The sequence below is a fragment of the Canis lupus genome, chromosome 14 (genome assembly GCF_003254725.2).
Source record: "Canis lupus dingo isolate Sandy chromosome 14, ASM325472v2, whole genome shotgun sequence".
Taxonomy (NCBI): domain Eukaryota; kingdom Metazoa; phylum Chordata; class Mammalia; order Carnivora; family Canidae; genus Canis; species Canis lupus.
Genome location: NC_064256.1, coordinates 7072688 through 7091126, shown reverse-complemented (window position 1 = coordinate 7091126; position 18439 = coordinate 7072688). Strand labels below are relative to the sequence as shown.

Below are 18439 nucleotides of genomic sequence, written 5' to 3'. Positions count from 1 at the left end.
CTCCATTACAGGGCTCTGTGGACTGCCCCACTCTGGAATTTGAGTATGGAGATGCAGATGGGCACGCAGCAGAGCTGTCAGGTGAGACAGAGATGGGTCTGTGGAGAGTGCAAGAATAGCCAGGAGGAGAGGGCAGGGGTCTGTGATCTCCCCTGGCAGCTTGCTTGTTCTCCACATTCCCTCTTCTCTCCAACCTCCAGCAGTTAATATTTGTTTGCTTTTACATTTCTTTCTGTGAATTCTCCTTTGGCTCCAGTATTCTCTACTTTTTTTCTATCACTCTTTTATGCTCATCCTTCTTTATTCTCGTTGGTGCACTCTCAAATCTGTTTTCTTTCCTTCTTTTTCCCATTCCTTCTGTTTCTTTTCTCATATTCACTCGTATCTGCATGCATGCCCCCTTCTTTCTGCCACCCTTTCCCTCCCTCTGTCTGGATTTTAGCTTAGGCTAAGTGTGATCTCCTCACATTAAGAGCCTCCATGTTACATGTGCTATGAATGCCAGTTATTAATAAACGAGCTTTGGGTGGAGATGGTGTGAAAATTAAATATTCTGTCACATGGAAGTGACACTTTGAGACATGCTTTTTCAGGGAAAAGAGACAAGGACTTTTAAAGAAGTTCTTGTGAATAAGCACAAGGAATAAATTTTGTGATGAGTGACAAATAGAGAACTGAGTTTAATAACCAACAAAGGATTAAAATTCCAAATAATATAAATATATTTCATATATATGTATATGCATGTGTATATTTATGTATGTAGAGAGAGAAGAGAGATGTACAATAGATAAATAGAGAATATGAATAAGAATTCAGAGAATAGAAAACCATATGGTCAATAAATATATGAAAAGATGTTCAACTACATTAGCAAATGAGGAAAAGAAAATTAAAATAATGAGATAATTATTTCACATTCATCAGACTGCAAAACTTAAAAGCCTGAAGTTTGTGAGGGTGCTGAGAAATTAGTACTTTTATACACTGCTTGGCATGTGGGAGCAGAGTATAAAACTGCAATTTGGCCATATCTAGCGGAGTTGAAGATGCATACATATTATATGACCCAGTGATTCTAGATGTATACTTTAAAGAACAGTTGGGCACAAGAAAACATGTATAAAGATGTTTTTATTTAAAAAAAAAAAAGATGTTTATTGTGGTCATTGTGAAAAATTTAAAACAATTTAGGGAAATCGATAAACTAGAATATCAATATAATAGGCTACCACATAGCTGTTGGAATAATTGATTTATATCAATATGTTTCAGTATCAATAAATGTTAAAAACCTAGTGTTCAGAGGGGAAAAAAGCAGTGACAAGGTAATTTATTCATGCCTCCCAAAAACTGCTTAAACACACAAAATCTAAAAGATGTTTCTGGAAAGTCTAGTTGCACACTTGATTGAGAACAGTGTCAGTTAAGTAAATGGATGTGCTCATTACACTGTCATGTAAAAAACTATTGAAAGACATACTAAGAAGTGTTCCTAAGAAAAAATAATATATATAATATCCTATTTGGGTAAAAACCTTCAAACACAACGTCATGTTGTTCACAGGTATATACATATGTAGTAAAAGTAGAAAAATAGACATGTGAAGCATACACACCAATTTCATTAAAATGTTTAACTCTAGAGTGGGGAATAAGATAGACTAAGAAGGAAAAGAGGACTTTAGATGTCTGAAGCAAATATAACAAGTGTAAACATTTGTTTAATCTGGGTAGAAGATACATAGGTATCTTATGTATGCTATATTTATCTATATGTGAAAGTTCATTAACTAAAATTTAAAAATAAGAACAGGGATCCCTGGGTGGCGCAGCGGTTTGGCGCCTGCCTTTGGCCCAGGGCGCGATCCTGGAGACCCGGGATCGAATCCCACGTCGGGCTCCCGGTGCATGGAGCCTGCTTCTCCCTCTGCCTGTGTCTCTGCCTCTCTCTCTCTCTGTGTGTGACTATCACAAATAAATAAAAAAAAATTAAAAAAAAAAAAAAAAATAAAAAAATAAAAATAAAAATAAGAACAAAAGTTTAGTACCTAACAGCCTTGCTCCATTTTCTGACTGTGCTTTTAAAAAACATATGCACACCACCCACTGAGCACTGAAGAATATCAGAGTCAAAGATGGGATTTGCTTCTGGTCAGTCCAGGATTTTGGAACTCAAGACTCAAAAGCCCTGGCTACCAGACAAGGTGTTTCTCAACCATCAGACAGCTGGCTGGAACATAAGTGAATTTCCCTTTGTGAATTATCTGTGACCTAGTTAAATTTCCAGGAAGGGTCTCAGGGAACAGAGGTTTGAGGAAATCTGTTCTGTCACCTATTGACTTCTCAATTCAATTCTTCATCCTCTGTAAGATAAGAATACTTACTGATACAATGTTCTAGAGTGTGTGTCTATGTGTGTGTGTGGAGGAAAGGGCATTTTCATTTCTCATAAGCTCTCTGCATTTTGTATTCAGAGACTATTGTTAACAAAGTTAGATTTTCTTGAGCATAAGCAGCCCTTTGGCAACAATGGCTGCCTCTTTGTGGTTTGATGCTGTATCTACCTGGATGGCTTTGGGCAAGAACCTAAACTTCTATACCCTTCGAGGAAACTCAGCAGGGAGAGAATGAACTGGCTTCAACCCCAAAGGTCCCTCTAACACATACTCTGGTTCCTTGAATAGCACAAGGATCTTGCCTCTAAGTTTCAGGCATTGTGTTGCCCATCTCTTCCCTAGAGACAGGATAGTCTCAGTCTGGGTTGACAATCAGAAAGTGCTGCAGCCCTAAGAAACAGGAGTGATGACAGTAAGCCCTCTCTGCTCCAACCCTTCTGGCCCTCACCAAGTGTTGAAGACTGCCTTCTCTGCTGTAGCAGCCAGCTGGCAGGAGGAGGACAGGTTTGATGGTTTAATCACCCAGGGACGCAAGTGGCTATTTTTAACTGCTCTGATAGGGAGGAAGCTGGCTCTGGATTGAATTGGACACAAGAATGTGTTGGAAGCTTTAGCTCTTTCATGCCACTCTCTCTACCCCAGGCCCCTTCTATAAGTGTCTGCTAAGTGTTTGTGACTCTGTCCTATCTTTCCTGCCACAGAATTATATAGCTACACTGAAAACCTGGAATTCACCACTAACAGAAGGTGCTTTGAAGAAGATTTCAAGACTCAAGGTGATCCCAGAATCTTATACATAGAGACCTGCTTTTCCCTCCATGATATCCCAGTCCAATCTAGAAATAGCCCAAAACAAAGTATGATTCTTCTTTATCCTCTCTGTAACCACTTCTCTATCCCTCCCTGTATATGGGACACAGAGTTTCCTACATCTCAAGTGGAGAGGCCATGGAATGGAAGCAGGAGAAGCCTGAGCTGGGTCCTTTTCATTGATATAAAGGGCCTAGAGAGAAGAGGGATGAGGACTGGGCTGGTGCCCTGCTGTCTGGTTGAACCCTGTACCTAGTGTAGTCCTTGACTTTTAACATTCAATCCCTGCCTCCAACTCTGTGTCACTCCTAATAGCATCTAATAATATTTCATGTGCCCACACTGATCCTCTCAGACCTCCACTTCCTTACTTGGTCAGTGAATTCAGTTTGCAACTCAACAGATGTGTGGTGAGTACTATTTTGTGCTCAAAATAGTGAAAGTGAGTTTGCAGTATCTTCAAAGAGATTATAGTCCAGTGGCAGAGGGGAGGTGTGTACATCACAAAACTGACGCCAAGAGGAAAGTGGTAAGTATCATAAGAGAAGTAAAAGGTATCTTTGGGGGTTTGGAGGCAGAGGAGTATCTTGGGGGACAGAGCTTCTGGCTGGAGCATTAGTGGGAAAGAGGTAATTTAGTATAGGACCTGTAATGATAAATAGGAATTAGATATGTAGGGAGAGAGGGAACCCCTTGAAAAGGCAGAGAGAGAAGCCAGAATAGGCTCTGTGTAGAGAACAAGGGAATATGGAAGAAGAGGCTTCATTTAGAGTGGGTTCAGCCAGAACTTTGGGGGTCCTTTACTTTTCTAATCTCTTATTCCTTCTCATCTAAATAAGGAAAGCTTTTGAAGAGAAGAATTTGGAGGCTGGGATTAGAAGTAGACATGTTACCAGGAGCCTTTCCAGGAAGGGGAGGCAGAAGCTGACCCTGGATCTGTATGGCCTTCTGTCTCCAGTGCAAGGCAAGGAGTGGCTGGAGTTGGAGGAAGATGCCCAGAAGGCCTATGTGATGGGACTCCTGGACCGACTGGAGGTGGTCAGTAGGGAACGGCGACTGAAGGTGGCCCGGGCTGTTCTATACCTGGCCCAAGGCAAGTGTCCACCTTTGCCAGCTTCAGATGGGTAAACACTGGGGAAAGAAATATTGCCATAAAAAAATAATAATAATAAAGAAAAAAAAAGAAATATTGCCATCAGGACTAGGATGAGGCAAGCCATGCTAAGAAAGCAAGGTCCCTACCTCTCAAGGACAGATCTTATCAAGTGCTAGAAGTAACCTGATGCTTATAAGCAAGTTAAGGAGATCGTGGTGGGTACTATTCTGGATCCCTTGGAATTGGCTTTTATCTTACCAGGCATGGCAAGATTTCTTATAAGGTACTTTTTTCCTTCATGTGGGCTATAATCATATGTGGAGAATACTTAGCAAGAGAGTCTGTGTGGCTAGAGTTGATGATATACCACCAGCTGAGCATGAAGGCTTCTTTCCTCAGCTATGGCACTGACTTCTACTAAGAGGAGACAGTGGGGTCCTGCAGATTCACACATGGACCCTCTGTATTATTTCTCTTTGGCATTTAGAGGGTTCAAGCCAGCATAGCAGCAGGAGTGGATGCAGTGGGTAATTGGGAGATGATCAGAATTCAATGAGATTAATTAAGGAAGCCTTCCCAGAAGAGACCTATTAACCATTTGTTGGAAAGAGAAATGAGATAACCTAACTGGAATAGTAAAAATAGGCCCTGAGGTCATAACAAGAGGACTTTTGGCAGAACTAACTAGCTGGGAGCAGTTTTATAAGAAAACAATAAATGGACAAGAAAGAGAGTGGTGAAAAGACAATAGCAAACGAGGCAGTGCCCTAACTGCATCTCTTGGGTCTAGTGTTCGGCCAACTTCCAACTGCTAGTACCTTTAACTTTTTACCTGAAGGCTTTCTCTGCAGTCCATATAGGGTAGCCAGGAAGTGCTAGGAAATTAATGTGCTCCCCTAGTGCAGTAGCACTGATCAATGAATGACAGGAGTTATTGGATAAATAGCCCAACTATTTCACTCTTGGGTGGGATGATTCTGAGGGTTGAAAAACCTGCTGTTTCCCAGAGCTTCCTCCATCCTGGATTTCAGCTCTTGGCTGCCTTTTCTTCCCTAGCTTAACTTCCCCACTTCTCTACTAATGGTTCCTGGGATCATCTTCCAAATAAACTACTTATATTTGAATCCTCTCTGGATCTGCTTTTCAGGGAACTCAAACTTAAGACAGGCCAGTGATAAGCACATTGGACCTGACTCTGGAGTCTATTTCTCCTCTTTCCTGCCTCATTCAAGGAAGTTCTGGGGGCCCTTGTCCTACCTTTGTCAGCCTAATTGTTGGTCAGGGTGTTGGAAAATAGTCTTAAGATCATGGGGCAGAGTGGAAAGAACTGGATACCCCTCTTACCCTCAACCCCACATGGCAACTGTCTGGTTCTTTAGGTACTTTTGGGGAATGTGATTCGGAGGTTGATGTGCTACACTGGTCCAGATACAACTGCTTCCTGCTCTATCAGATGGGGACCTTCTCTACCTTCTTGGAGCTACTCCACATGGAAATTGAGTGAGAAGCCTTAGGGGAGGGCTGGCCTAGATAAACCCCTTCCTTGAAGGGTGTTTCATGTCCTATACTGATTCCCTCACTATAGAGACCTCTATGGGAGCAGTGTCTATTCACACCTCAGTCCAAAGCTTATTGACGGTTTCCCTTTATCCAGCCATCCTCTCTGATATTTTGTCCTCCCTGAGGTTGGGAGGACAACATCAACAGCTTCTGCCCCCACTTACAGCTTCAGTCCTGGGTCTTAGGGCCCTACCCTAGATGGGTTCCCTTTTTATCTAAACACCTCAATTCAGCCTAACTCTGGAATCCATGAAGGAAATTGTTTTACCTGGAAACATGACCCAAGAGGGACAGGATCAATTTCTGTTGCTGTACCCAATTCTTTCCCTCATAGGTCACAGCTCTAGAGGTGGCCTTATCTGTTGCTACCACTGTAGAGATCCCTCATTTTATCTCATGCCTATTATCCAGAAGTTCAAATAGGGCAGATTACAAGTGTTGCTTAGCATCTATTTTGTGTTCAGCATGGTACTAGGCACAGTGTGGATTATAAGAGGAGGCATCATCACAGACCCTGCCTTTGCCCTACACCACAGATAAGGGTTAACAGAGATGGCAGAGGAATTCGGTGGGCTCCTTTACCTTAGACCAATTTCTTTTAGCTACATAGCCAGGGAATAGCAGAGGTTTTATAAGTTCCTATTCTCTCCCTCGTCCCCATGGCAGCAACAGCCAGGCCTGTAGCAGTGCTCTTCGGAAACCAGCCATCTCCATTGCTGATAGTACAGAGCTCAGGTAAGTGGAGCTGGCCCTGGGATTGGACAGGGGATAGTTAGCAGTGGGTTACCAGATACACCTGGACTGCTAATAGTTGCTAATTCCACTGGGTTGGGCTCCCACAGAGATCATCCCTGAGGTTTCGGGCTACAGGTTGGGAGCTGCTTTGGGAATCTCTTGTAACCCTTCCATAACTCCAGGGTGCTGCTGAGTGTCATGTACCTATTGGTGGAAAATATCCGCCTGGAGAGAGAGACGGACTCCTGCCGGTGGAGGACAGTGCGGGAGACCTTCCGCACTGAATTGAGTAAGAAGTGGCAACCTGAGGAAGGGTAGGGATGAGATGCTGTGCTTCCACATAGAGACAGACAGCTTTACTTCTTTCCTTTCTCGCTCCCTCCCTCCTCTCTTCCTTCTTTCCTTCCTTCATCTTTCAGAATTAGCATCTATTCTTTTAGGGCAGAGCTACTGTGTGGCAGGCATGAGGACCTGGCTTGACTGCCCTTGTGTCTGAGTTAGTACCATCATGTGTCATTTCTATGCCTTGGTTTCCTTGGTTATAAAATGGGGATAGCTGTCCATCTCCCAGTTCATCATCAATCTCACATGAAAAAATGAGTTGAACCACCTTGAAAATATTAGTTGATATTGTCATTAGACAGGGATAAGATATGAAGGCCTATGGGATTTTTAAAATAAATCCATCGATGTGGCAAAGTGAGTTGTGATCCATGAGATGCATTAAGTCCTTCAGCCAGAAAGCAACATCTTTATTACTATTACTTGTAGTTTGGTATCCACCCTCAAGCTTGGGAGCTAACCAATTCACCTCCATGGCCTCACTTCCTATCCTTTCCCTCTGGGGACTCTCTAAGGCTCCTTCTAAGGTACAAGTACTCACATTTTTTTGGGTGACATGAGAGCCTTCCTCACTGTGTCCAGAAGTAGGGTTAAAGGGGTAGGGTTTCAGCACTCATCCTCACTTTCTCACTTCTTTTCTCCTCTTCCCCAGGCTTCTCTGTGCATAATGAGGAACCTTTTGCCCTTCTGCTTTTCTCCATGGTTACCAAATTCTGCAGTGGCTTGGCTCCCCACTTCCCTATAAAGAAGGTCCTGCTTTTGCTCTGGAAGGTGGTAATGGTGAGTGGCTGATCTACCCTCCTCTCCACTCTCATCCCATCAGATCAGATCATCCCACTCCTCACCACCTCAGTTTCTTCTAGTCTGATTCCAGAAGGCTGGAGCTAAGACTGAAGAATAGGACAGCTGTTAGCCAATGGAGGGAAATAAAATGTTCTTTGTCAGAGTAGGTTACCTATTTCTGTTGGACTAACAGGAGATGTCACTCTATGAGTTGGGGTGTCATTGTGCTTTCTCATGATAGAACTGACATTTCATGGAAAGAATACTGGTTGAGAGTTGAGAGATCTAGCCTCTGCTGATACTGAGGAACCTTGGACAACTGTCTGTGCCTCAATTTTTCTAGCTATAAAATGTAGGGCTTACTGCCTGCCTTCCATCTAGATAAACTGAGGATTTGCTTTAAAAAAAATGAAGTCCTTGGGGCACCTGGGTGGCTCAGTCAGTTAAGCGTCCAACTCTTAATTTCAACTCAGGTCATGAGCTCAGGGTCGTGGGATTGAGCCTTGTGTTGGGCTCTGTGCTCAGTAGAGTGTCTGCTTCTCTTCCTCTTTCTCTCTCCTTCTGCCCCTCCCCCTGCTCACATTCTCTCTCTAAAATAAATAAATAAATCTTTTAAAAACTGAAGTCCTTATAAGTGTATGGTACCACTTTGTTCCTAATTATTAAATCTGATCCTTCATCTCTGGCTCTCACCCCACAGGACTGGCTAAATGACATACCCTCCAGAGCAAGCTTCATAGGGGGGGAACTACCTTTTGACTGCAGAACAAATTGAGTGACTGAGGCGTTATAGCATCTGGATGTGCTCCTTAAAAGGGGGGATACAGCTTTCCTTTCTTTTTCTTTCTTTTCTTTTTTTTTTTCTTTTTGTTTTTCAGTGGAAGCTCCCAGGAGTCCCTTTCCTAATTTCTGGTGATGTTTCCAGTGCTGAGTCAGTAAATAATGCTTTATCCTGATGCCTGAGCTCCTAAGACTGGGGATAGTAACTGCATCTTATTTTATTACTTCCTAGTTAAGAACGGGACTCAGGGGGACCAGAGATTGTGGCTCTTCTCCATCTACATGTCCCTGACTTTGTTCCCCCTGACTTTCCTCTTTTACTTTTCTCTGCCCCTTTCCTGTTCATATCGTAGTTTACCCTCGGTGGATTTGAGCATCTTCAGGTTCTCAAAGTACAGAAGCGGGCAGAATTGGGGCTGCCTCCACTGGCTGAAGATAGTATCCAGGTGGTGAAGAGCATGCGTGCTGCCTCCCCGCCCTCTTACACCCTCGACCTGGGGGAGTCTCAGCTGGCACCACCACCTTCTAAGCTGCGAGGCCGCCGTGGTTCTCGAAGGGTATGAACTAAAGCAGACAGTGGTGTTTTGATACTAGCTGGCCAAAAATTAAGTTTCTGAGCTAATCTGGATGTGGTAGGAAAGGGCAGTAAATGGATTTAACTCATCTGCCTCTGGTTGGCCCTGTGACCAACCTGAAACCTTTAAGTCTGTACTTTGGCCTCTGTCTCCAGCAGATTCCTGGGTTATCATGATGTAACACTGTGATATCACATCATAGATCCATATCTTGCTACAGGGTCATTGGCCTAGACTTGGTATGCCTGGAGTTCCCTAGCATCCTGGACAACAGTTAGGGTATAATCCTGAAGATAGGGATCCAGATCACCTGAACAGGGTTCCCAGCATATCCACTCACCTGGGGTAAGGCTTTATCACTTTATTGACAGCAAGAAGGTTTACTTTGAGCTAGCCATGCTCTTGTCTGGCCCTGGAACCAGAAGCTTTCATTTAGGAGATGATTGATTAGTGTTCTAGGTATAATCCGCATCCCTGGAAAGGTCAGAATGACAAGCTACCCTAAGACTTGACCATGTACCCACGAACTCCCCTCTCTGAAATACCTGAGTTCACCAATTACAGGTGATAGGACCAGACAATCATGTTCGGTAATCTAGTCTACATAATCTGTAATGTGATTTTTTTTAACCTTTATTTTTTGTTTTATAAAGTAATGCTTACTCGTTGTACAAAATTTGGAACAAATATAAAAATGTGAAGAAGGGAGGAAAAAAGAAAATCACCCACAAGCTTAACAAACCAGAGGCAGTCACTGTTAACTTTTTGACCTATTTCTGTCCAATGTTTTTTTCTTCAATAAAATTTAAAATTCCAAACTTGCTTCTCTTTGCCTAGTAGCAAGCCTCTGTCCTCCTCTTCCTCAGTCAGCCAGCTGGTGTATGCTCACAGAAGGCAAACTATTTGAATGTTCACCTAAACAGAGCATAATTAGGAAGGAAAGTGCTGGCAAAAAAAAAAAAAAAAAGAAAGAAAGAAAGAAAGAAAAAGGCATCCATGCTGTCTGAAAGCTAAGTAACTGACTTTGGGATTATCTATGCTTTGTTCCTCAGCTATTGGCTTGGTTGCCTGAGAGGTACTTGTCTTGGAATTTGGTCTCCTGGAGATACTAGGGTGAAGGTGGGGAAGGGGATATTCTTATAAGAGCTGGGTTGTTACACCATATCCTGAAGTCTAGTAACTTATGGGTAGAGGGTGACCTCAGAGAAGGATGCTTAGAGTGAGATCTCTGTACACTTTCTCTCCACCCTTCCAACACCCTCCTAGCAACTCCTCACTAAGCAGGACAGCCTGGACATCTACAATGAAAGAGATCTCTTTAAGACTGAGGAACCAGCCACAGAGGAGGAAGAGGAGTCTGCTGGCGATGGAGAACGAACCTTGGATGGAGAATTAGACCTGCTAGAGCAAGACCCTTTGGTGCCACCTCCACCCTCACAGACACCCCTTTCTGCTGAGCGGGTGGCCTTTCCCAAGGGCCTGCCTTGGGCTCCAAAGGTCAGGTAGGTTTGATAACTCGGGAGACCCTGAGCTTTGGGATTAGAATCACTGAAGACCCATGGTGCTGTGGTCTAAGTGTTCAATTCTCAATAAGCTGGACTAGAAGTCAGAACTCCTGGGTTTGAAGTTTCCTCTGTTAGCTGCTGTCTTCCCCCACTGTTCTAATCCTCCAATTGGATTAAGAGCCCAGAAAGGTTCGGTCTCTCAAGGTTTGCTTTTTTTTTTCCTTTTCTGGGAATTGTCTCTCCACTGCCCTTTCAGACAGAAGGACATCGAGCACTTCTTGGAGATGAGCAGGAACAAATTCATCGGATTCACTCTGGGGCAGTAAGTGACTAAATGGTCAGAACTGGCTATAGAGCGATTCTTAGGGGGCCAGGGGAGTGGGTGGTTGGAATGAGAGATGTTGCCTGATAGTCATAGTCTAATCCAGAGCCACTATGGGCATCTCCTAGTGACTTTGTGCTGGTACTATGGAATTTTTTTCCTTCCAGTTTCCTGGAAGAACTCATGTTCTTAGCCAGGTAAATGACTTGAGTGACAAGTTAATTCCCTCTTGGGCTTCAATTTACTCATGAGAGTGTTGGATTAGATAGTCCCTAGGGGTCCTTCCTGTTTTGTTTTGTTTTGTTTTGTTTAAGATTTTATTTATTTATTCATGAGAGACACACACACACAGAGAGGCAGAGACACAGGCAGAAGGAAAAGCAGGCTCCATGCAGGGAGCCCGATGTGGGACTTGGTTCCAGGACTTTAGGATCACACCCTGGGCCAAAGGCAGGCGCTAAACCGCTGAGTCACCCAGGGATCCTTAGGGGTCCTTCCTGTTTTAATGGGCCAGAATTCCATGAAGAAGCAACATGGTTAGAACAGATCCAGTCTTCCACCATTTCTCCTACCTCATGAATTCTCACCCTGGTTGGCCTCTATAAAACTGAGAAAGAAAAACAAACAAACAAACTGAGATGTTACTTGTTACTGGTGTTTCACTGTGGTTGGGGTACATGCCCTTTTAAGGAACCTACTCCTGACAAAGTAAATCCCCAAAAGACTATACAAAATCCTAATCCTAACACTTCTATGTGGCATTGTTCTTTTTGTGTCCTGAAGCAATAATGGGGGGGGGGGGGGGGCTAGAAGCTTGCAGAGAAAGATCCAAAATACTGTATATTAAAAATGGCATGGGGCAGCCCGATGGCTTAGCGGTTTGGTGCCACCTTCAGCCCAGGGTGATCCTGGAGGCCCGGGATCGAGTCCCATGTCAGGCTCCCTGCATGGAGCCTGCTTCTCCCTCTGCCTGTGTCTCTGCCTCACTCTCTCTCTCTGTTTTTAATAAATAAATAAAATCTTTAAAAAAAAAATGGCATGGTCCATATAACTCCAGAGGATATCAGTAGTTCTGTATAGTTGTTGTTGTTTTTATTTAAATTCAATTAATTAATATATAGTGTATTATTAGTTTCAGGGGTAGAGGTCAGTGATTCATCAGTAGTTTTCTATAGTTTTGATGCTTATGATCTGTTATATCTCGCATTTCACAGGGACACAGATACCTTGGTTGGATTACCCAGGCCCATCCATGAAAGTGTGAAGACTCTAAAGCAGGTGACCAGGGTGGGCTCTCAGTCTTCAGGAGTAGGGAGCCATCAAGGCAAGTTAGATTACCAAAGTCATGGGTGTTGGCTCTTCTACCAGACACAATTTTAACCAATTATTCTATATTGCACCTTCAGGCATTTTGACCAAAGAGGAATAAATTACATCTCTTCCTACTTAACCATTTTCCTACATTCAGATAGATGAAAAAGTTGTCCTTTCTTCCTCTCATGCCTTTTTCCTTCTCCCACCCTGCTTTCTCTCTTCTTCCTCACTTCCTTTCCTCTCACTTCTTTGTCCCTATAGGGCCACTAACTTCCAGAGGCTCAGGATTAGTAGCAGTCTGCTCTGTATCCAAAGTATATATAAGCACAAAGAGTAATAATCATCTCTTGCACAGGCCTGGAACTCTCCCTCATTCCATCATCACTCCATACACATGCACGCAAGCATACTCATATGCAACAAAAGTCTCAGGGTAGTGGTTACAGGGGCATGGGCCTGTTCTTCACTTCCCCTTGCCCTTTGGTTGAAGATAAATACTCAAGTATTTTCTGCTTTTCAACAAATATGGGAACATAGAATAAACAGAAACACTGTATATGAAGTCTGGGCTCAATGTTAAGGGTGCAAAGATAAATAAGACTCCTTCCTTCAAAAGGTTCATGTTCAATTTGGCGTGACAACCTAAACAACACATTTCCTTATCATTGAGGAAGTTAAGCAAGAGGCTGGTACATATGTGATTGGGGCCCTCAGTATCTTTTTCTTTTTTTAAAGTAATCTCTACACCCAACATGAGGCTCAAACTCAAAACCCCAAGATCAAGAGTCACACATTCTTCAGACTGAGCCAGCCAAAAGCCCCCCTTTTTATAATTAAAAAATATATATATATATTTTTAGTAACTTCAGCCTCTTAATTGATGTCTTTTCTTCCTTAGCACAAGTACATCTCCATTGCAGATGTTCAAATCAAGAATGAGGAGGATCTGGAAAAGTGCCCCATGTCTTTGGTGAGTCAAGGGGCTCCTGCACAGGAGAAAGGCAAAAGGAAATCTGTCTGCAGTGCTGTCACAGAGCATGTTCGCATGCTGCTGGGCTCTTACTGTATGCCAAGCAAGGCAAGGTCCCTACTTTCATGATACTTTAAAGTTAGAGAAAAAAGAAAATAAATAATTAAGGAAACAAGAAGACTATTGAGAATGGGAGATACAATGAAGAAAAGTTAAATAGGATGATATGATAGAGGCATCTATCATATAATAGACTACTTTTGATTAGGCAGTCTGGGTAGGTAGACCTCTGAGAAGGTGACAGTTAAGCTAAAATGTTAGGTATGGGAAGGAGCTGGCCATGATATCAGGGGAAAGAGCATTCTAGGCAGAGGGAATAGTTTTAACAAGAGTAAGAGCAAGCTCAGAGTATTAGGGATAGTGAATGAAGGCCTGTGGCTGGAGCACAGGGATAAGGGATAGGGTTGTATGAGATGGAGTCAGGATGGTGGCCTGGGGCCACTTTACACGGGACCTGTAAGCAAAGATAGGGAGTGTGAAGTTGTTTCACAATACAGAAGTAAGCCCTTAGAGATTTTAAGCAGGGGAGTGACAGGATCTGATTTATATTTTCAAAAACCATTGGCTGCTGTGTAATGACTTTACCAGAAAAGAGTAGAAGCAGAGTGATCAGTTAGGGAGCTCTTAAAATAGTCAAGGTGACAGATGATGGTGACATGGACTGGGGTAGTAATTACGGAAATAGGGAAAATTGAATGAATTTGGGTTATATTTTGGAGGTGTAGCTGACACAACTTACTAGTCAATTGGATTTGGATAGAGAGGCACAGAGGAGAATCAAAAATAAGAGTCATATGCCAACATGGGGAGTTCTGTTTTATCAAGGGTTCTATTTTGGTCATACTCAGTTTTACATATCCATTAGGCAGCCATGCACATGAGCAGTCATGCAATTGAAATATATAAGTCTAGAGTTCTAAGAGAGGACTGGCCTAGAGAAATAAATTTGGGAGCTGTTGACTTAATGGACAGTGTTAAAAGCCATCGAATTGGCTGAGATAACCCAGGGAGAGAATAGAGGATGGAACCCTGGACAAAGCCTTGGGACACAGCAGTTGTGTTGAGGGTGGAATGAGTCAGGAAAGGAGCCAGAAAAGAAGAGTAAGGGAAACTCAGTGAGGTAGGAGGGAATGTGGGAGATTGTGATAATATAAAAGCTAAGAAAATTTTCAAGGAGGGAGTGATCAGCTGTGTCAAATGCTGCTGATAAATGGATAAGACCTGAGGTGCCCATTGGGTCAGGTAACATCCAAGTTGGAATGTGTTGAAAAAAGAATGTAAAGAACATAAAGAAAGGAGATAGGTGGTCAACACAGACAATATATAGTTTTATTGTAGAGAGGATAAAAATGGGATGGTAGCTAAAGGAGGATGTGGGATCAAAGGAAAATTTTATAGATAGAAGAGTATGTTTATGTATATAGATATTAGAGTACGTTTGTGTCCTAAAAGAGATGATCTGGGAGAGAGGAGACAATTACAGAACTGATGCATTCAACAAAACAAAACGGTGAGAGATCCCCAACACAAGTGGAGGGTTGGCCTTTAACAGAGCACAGGCGGTGCATACTTCATGTCAAGAAGGAAAGTAGAGACCCTGGTAGATTTGGTGTTGAGAAGATGAAGTGTCTGATTGCCTCTGTTTTCTCCATGAAGTATGAAGCTGGGTTAGCAACTATTGAAGGGTCACAGAGTACGGGGATTGGTTTGAGGACAGGGGAGAAGAGAAGGTATGAAATAGATCTTTGGGGAAGCAGGTTGCCTTCCTGCTCCCCCAGAGATCTACTGCCTGAGTTTATTGAATGCCCATTTAAGCAGCAACTGAGTTATGTGGGATGGCAGAGGCCAGATTCTTTCTCTCTGCCTCAGGATCTGCAGGCAATGACCTTGCCCAGGGATAGAAGTACCTTGTGGGAAGAAGAACTGAATTGGCCAAAGATGACAATGGCCTGAGTAGCCCCTTGAGCACCAGACGTCCTGGTCCCCTCACTCTGATAAAAGGCTTAGATGGGGTCATCAGAGGACAAAGAGAGTTGTGGATGAGGGTGCTGGTCATAAAGGAGGAAGGGATGTAGTAGGGGCTATTGAAGAAAGAAAGAAAATAGTTTCTACCTAAAAGTTTCCCTGCTAATACTCCATCCTGCCTCTCTTGGCCATGGGTTACCCAACTCCCTTTCAACTTTCTCTACTGAGTTACCTACCTCTTACTTCAGAGCATTTCAGAGCTCTTGGATGGCCTCATACTGACACCACAGAAAGTACTTCTGTGTGGGGTGTCTGTTCTAGTATCCCAGGCATACATGCACCCTGACTTAAGCCCGTGCATGGCCAGAAAAGCAGTGTTTTGTGCCAACACCGAGATAGGTGTTCTAACTCCTGATCCAACATGTGATGGGGCAAGAAGAATTCTGGATTGATTTCAGGTAATGGGAAAACCAGAATCATAGATTGTCAGAGCTGGAATAGCCCTCAGAGGACATCAGACTAGCCTAGTAATCCTAAAGAAGAGGAAACTTAAGACCCAGAGAGGGAAAGTAATTTACCCAAGGTGATAAAACGAATCATTAACACAGCTGGATAGGAACCTAGCTTAGTGCTCTTTTCATGCCACCCTTTACAACCAAGAAAACATAGTCTTTGGTGAGCTGGAAAATGGCCTGGGCAAACTGTGTGTTTCCTGTCATAGGGGGAAGAGGTGGTACCAGAGACACCATGTGAAATCCTCTACCAGGGCATGCTCTACAGCCTCCCTCAGTACATGGTAAGGAAATAGCTGGGCCAGAGCTGCCCTTCTCTGCTCCAAGGAACAGACAGCTGAGAGCCATTTCAAACTGAGCTTTCCATTATTTGAGCTTGTTCCCATGAGGCAAAATATTCTCTAACACGTTAGAATTCTGAGCACTCCTCAGGGCTTCTCCAAGAAGAAGGAAGATTTAGCTGTACTCCCAAGTCCTTCTTTGGGAGGGGCAGAGAATAAGGTTGGGTCCATGCAGGATGTACTGGGAGCCCTCCTTCTAAGTAAGTACCCTCGTCCCTCTGAGACCATGGTCTGTGGTGTCCTAGATAGCCTCAGGCTGCATGGTGAAGATGCTGATCGTCAGGGTTAGAGTTTCCCCTAAGGGATAGAGAAAGTGAGTTCATGCTTGTATCTCTCACCTTATTTCTAGGCATTGCCCCTCTATTCTTTGCATCATCTTCTTTAGAAAGAACAATCTTTTATTTATTTATTTATTTATTTATTTATTTTATTTTTTTTTTATAATAGTCACACAGAGAGAGAGAGAGGCAGAGACATAGGCAGAGGGAGAAGCAGGCTCCATGCACTGGGAGCCCGATGTGGGATTCGATCCCAGGTCTCCAGGATCGTGCCCTGGGCCAAAGGCAGGCGCCAAACTGCTGCGCCACCCAGGGATCCCTAGAAAGAACAATCTTGAAGCAGAATAGCCTGTAAGCTTCCTTCTGGCTCCTTAGCCTCACAGGCAGGCCTCTCAGGACTGGGCACCTGTTTACCCTTCTGGAGGCTGGGGAGATTTGATTATTGAGAATGAATATAGAAGAAGGCATTAAAACACTTCTTATAGGGCTGTTGAGGTGTGGAAAAATCGCCTTGTTGAATGGGATGGACAGAGATGGATCTCCTCATTTTCTACTTCCTAGATTGCTCTGCTTAAGATTCTGCTGGCCGCAGCCCCCACCTCCAAAGCAAAGACAGACTCTATCAATATCCTGGCAGATGTCCTGCCTGAGGAGATGCCGTGAGTGCTTCAACTGAGTTGGCTGCTGAATGCACTGTTTTGTCTACAGTGTCTCTCTAGTCCCTACCCCACCTTGATAACACTCATAGGGATTGTATCCAAAGAGATCTTCTCTCCCCCATCAGTAGCTCCTTTGCACTGCAGTGCTCTCTGCTAGGTTCTTTTTAGCTCTAAACTGAGGGTCTGCAGAGCAACATCAGTGCCAGAGACAGGTTGCATAGGTATGTGGATGGACATTGCCAAGGGATGAGCTTGCCAAAGGAGAAAGGAAAACAGAGAGAAAGGAGCTTTTTTCTAAACAGACTCAAAGTAGGGACTCTGGGAGTTTCCCTAGCGCAGAAGTTCAGATCTCCCAAGCTCTGGCTCTCCTGTATATGTTGTCTCTGACCCAAATACTTGGGTCCTTGTAGGCTTCTCTCTAAGGCTGCTCTGCACTGACTCCTCCTCTTCCCCATTATAGCATTACTGTTCTCCAGAGCATGAAGTTGGGCATCGATGTGAACAGGCACAAGGAGATCATTGTAAAGAGTATCTCTGCCCTTCTCCTGCTCCTCCTCAAACACTTCAAACTGAACCATATCTACCAGGTGAGCAGCCAGCAGCATTTCTTCACAGGTCTCAGGTGTTCTCTAGGCCCTGTCTCACAAAGAGGGGGTGATGGGGCCTTTGTAGTCCAGTTGAATATCTTTCAGCCTTTTCTTGGTTCTTCTCAGGGAATTCATATACTGTTGCACAAGCTTGAGTGGGGTTATGGAGTGGGATGTAAGGAACTGTTCTAGACAGGTACAGATGTCTGTGTCCTTTGAACATTATCCAAGGGTTATGAGTAAGAATCCTTGGCTTCTTGGGAATGTGGCCAGCCAGCTTTGAAACAGCACAAGATAGGATTCAAGCATTACACACACACACACACACACACACACACACACACACACAAAAGTGGGGGGAAAAGTATGTTGAGAATTTTTCTAACATTTGAGGTATAATCCTGAATAAGGCACAGTTTGGGCTCTTAAGGGCTTTGAAGTCTTATAAAGGACATGGATATATAAATAGGTAACTATGGAATGATAAGTGCGTGATACAGATAAGCACTGGCTGGTTATCCTACTTGCTGTGGAGATGAGGTGACTTCTAACCTGAGTCCTAAAGAAACATGTTAGTCAGAATATGGGAGTCATCAGGGAAGGAAGATAGGAAGCATTTCAAGCAGAAATATTAATTTGTGAAAGTCCAGAGAAGAGAGAGTAAAGTACCTTTGGAAACTGATTAAATGTTCCTGGAGTTCTCCCTGGGGAGGGGGGGGCGGTGGGGGAGATGGGGAAGGCCTGGTGATACATGGAGCTAGAGAGGAAGGCAGAGAGCAGATCATAATACATATGATAGCACACAGTTATTGAGTACTTATAATGTGCCCGTTACTGTTAAGTTCA

At 43.5% G+C, this 18439-nt stretch overlaps 1 protein-coding gene across 2 annotated transcripts in view; it reads left to right on the top strand.

Annotated features, from left to right (window-relative positions):
- STRIP2 (striatin interacting protein 2) overlaps window positions 1-18439 on the top strand; it is a 50330-nt gene that overhangs the window by 6924 nt on the left and 24967 nt on the right. The window contains exons 2-16 of one of the 2 annotated variants that reach the window (XM_025471619.3): window positions 12-81; window positions 3101-3175; window positions 4168-4302; window positions 5685-5805; window positions 6532-6600; window positions 6783-6889; window positions 7595-7722; window positions 8859-9062; window positions 10347-10582; window positions 10842-10907; window positions 12122-12185; window positions 13120-13191; window positions 15938-16012; window positions 16909-17006; window positions 17467-17593. In XM_025471619.3, the coding sequence (XP_025327404.1) occupies window positions 12-81; window positions 3101-3175; window positions 4168-4302; window positions 5685-5805; window positions 6532-6600; window positions 6783-6889; window positions 7595-7722; window positions 8859-9062; window positions 10347-10582; window positions 10842-10907; window positions 12122-12185; window positions 13120-13191; window positions 15938-16012; window positions 16909-17006; window positions 17467-17593 (1647 nt within the window). The remainder of the gene's footprint in view (window positions 1-11; window positions 82-3100; window positions 3176-4167; window positions 4303-5684; window positions 5806-6531; window positions 6601-6782; window positions 6890-7594; window positions 7723-8858; window positions 9063-10346; window positions 10583-10841; window positions 10908-12121; window positions 12186-13119; window positions 13192-15937; window positions 16013-16908; window positions 17007-17466; window positions 17594-18439) is intronic. The other variant, XM_049093366.1, reaches the window with a different exon arrangement.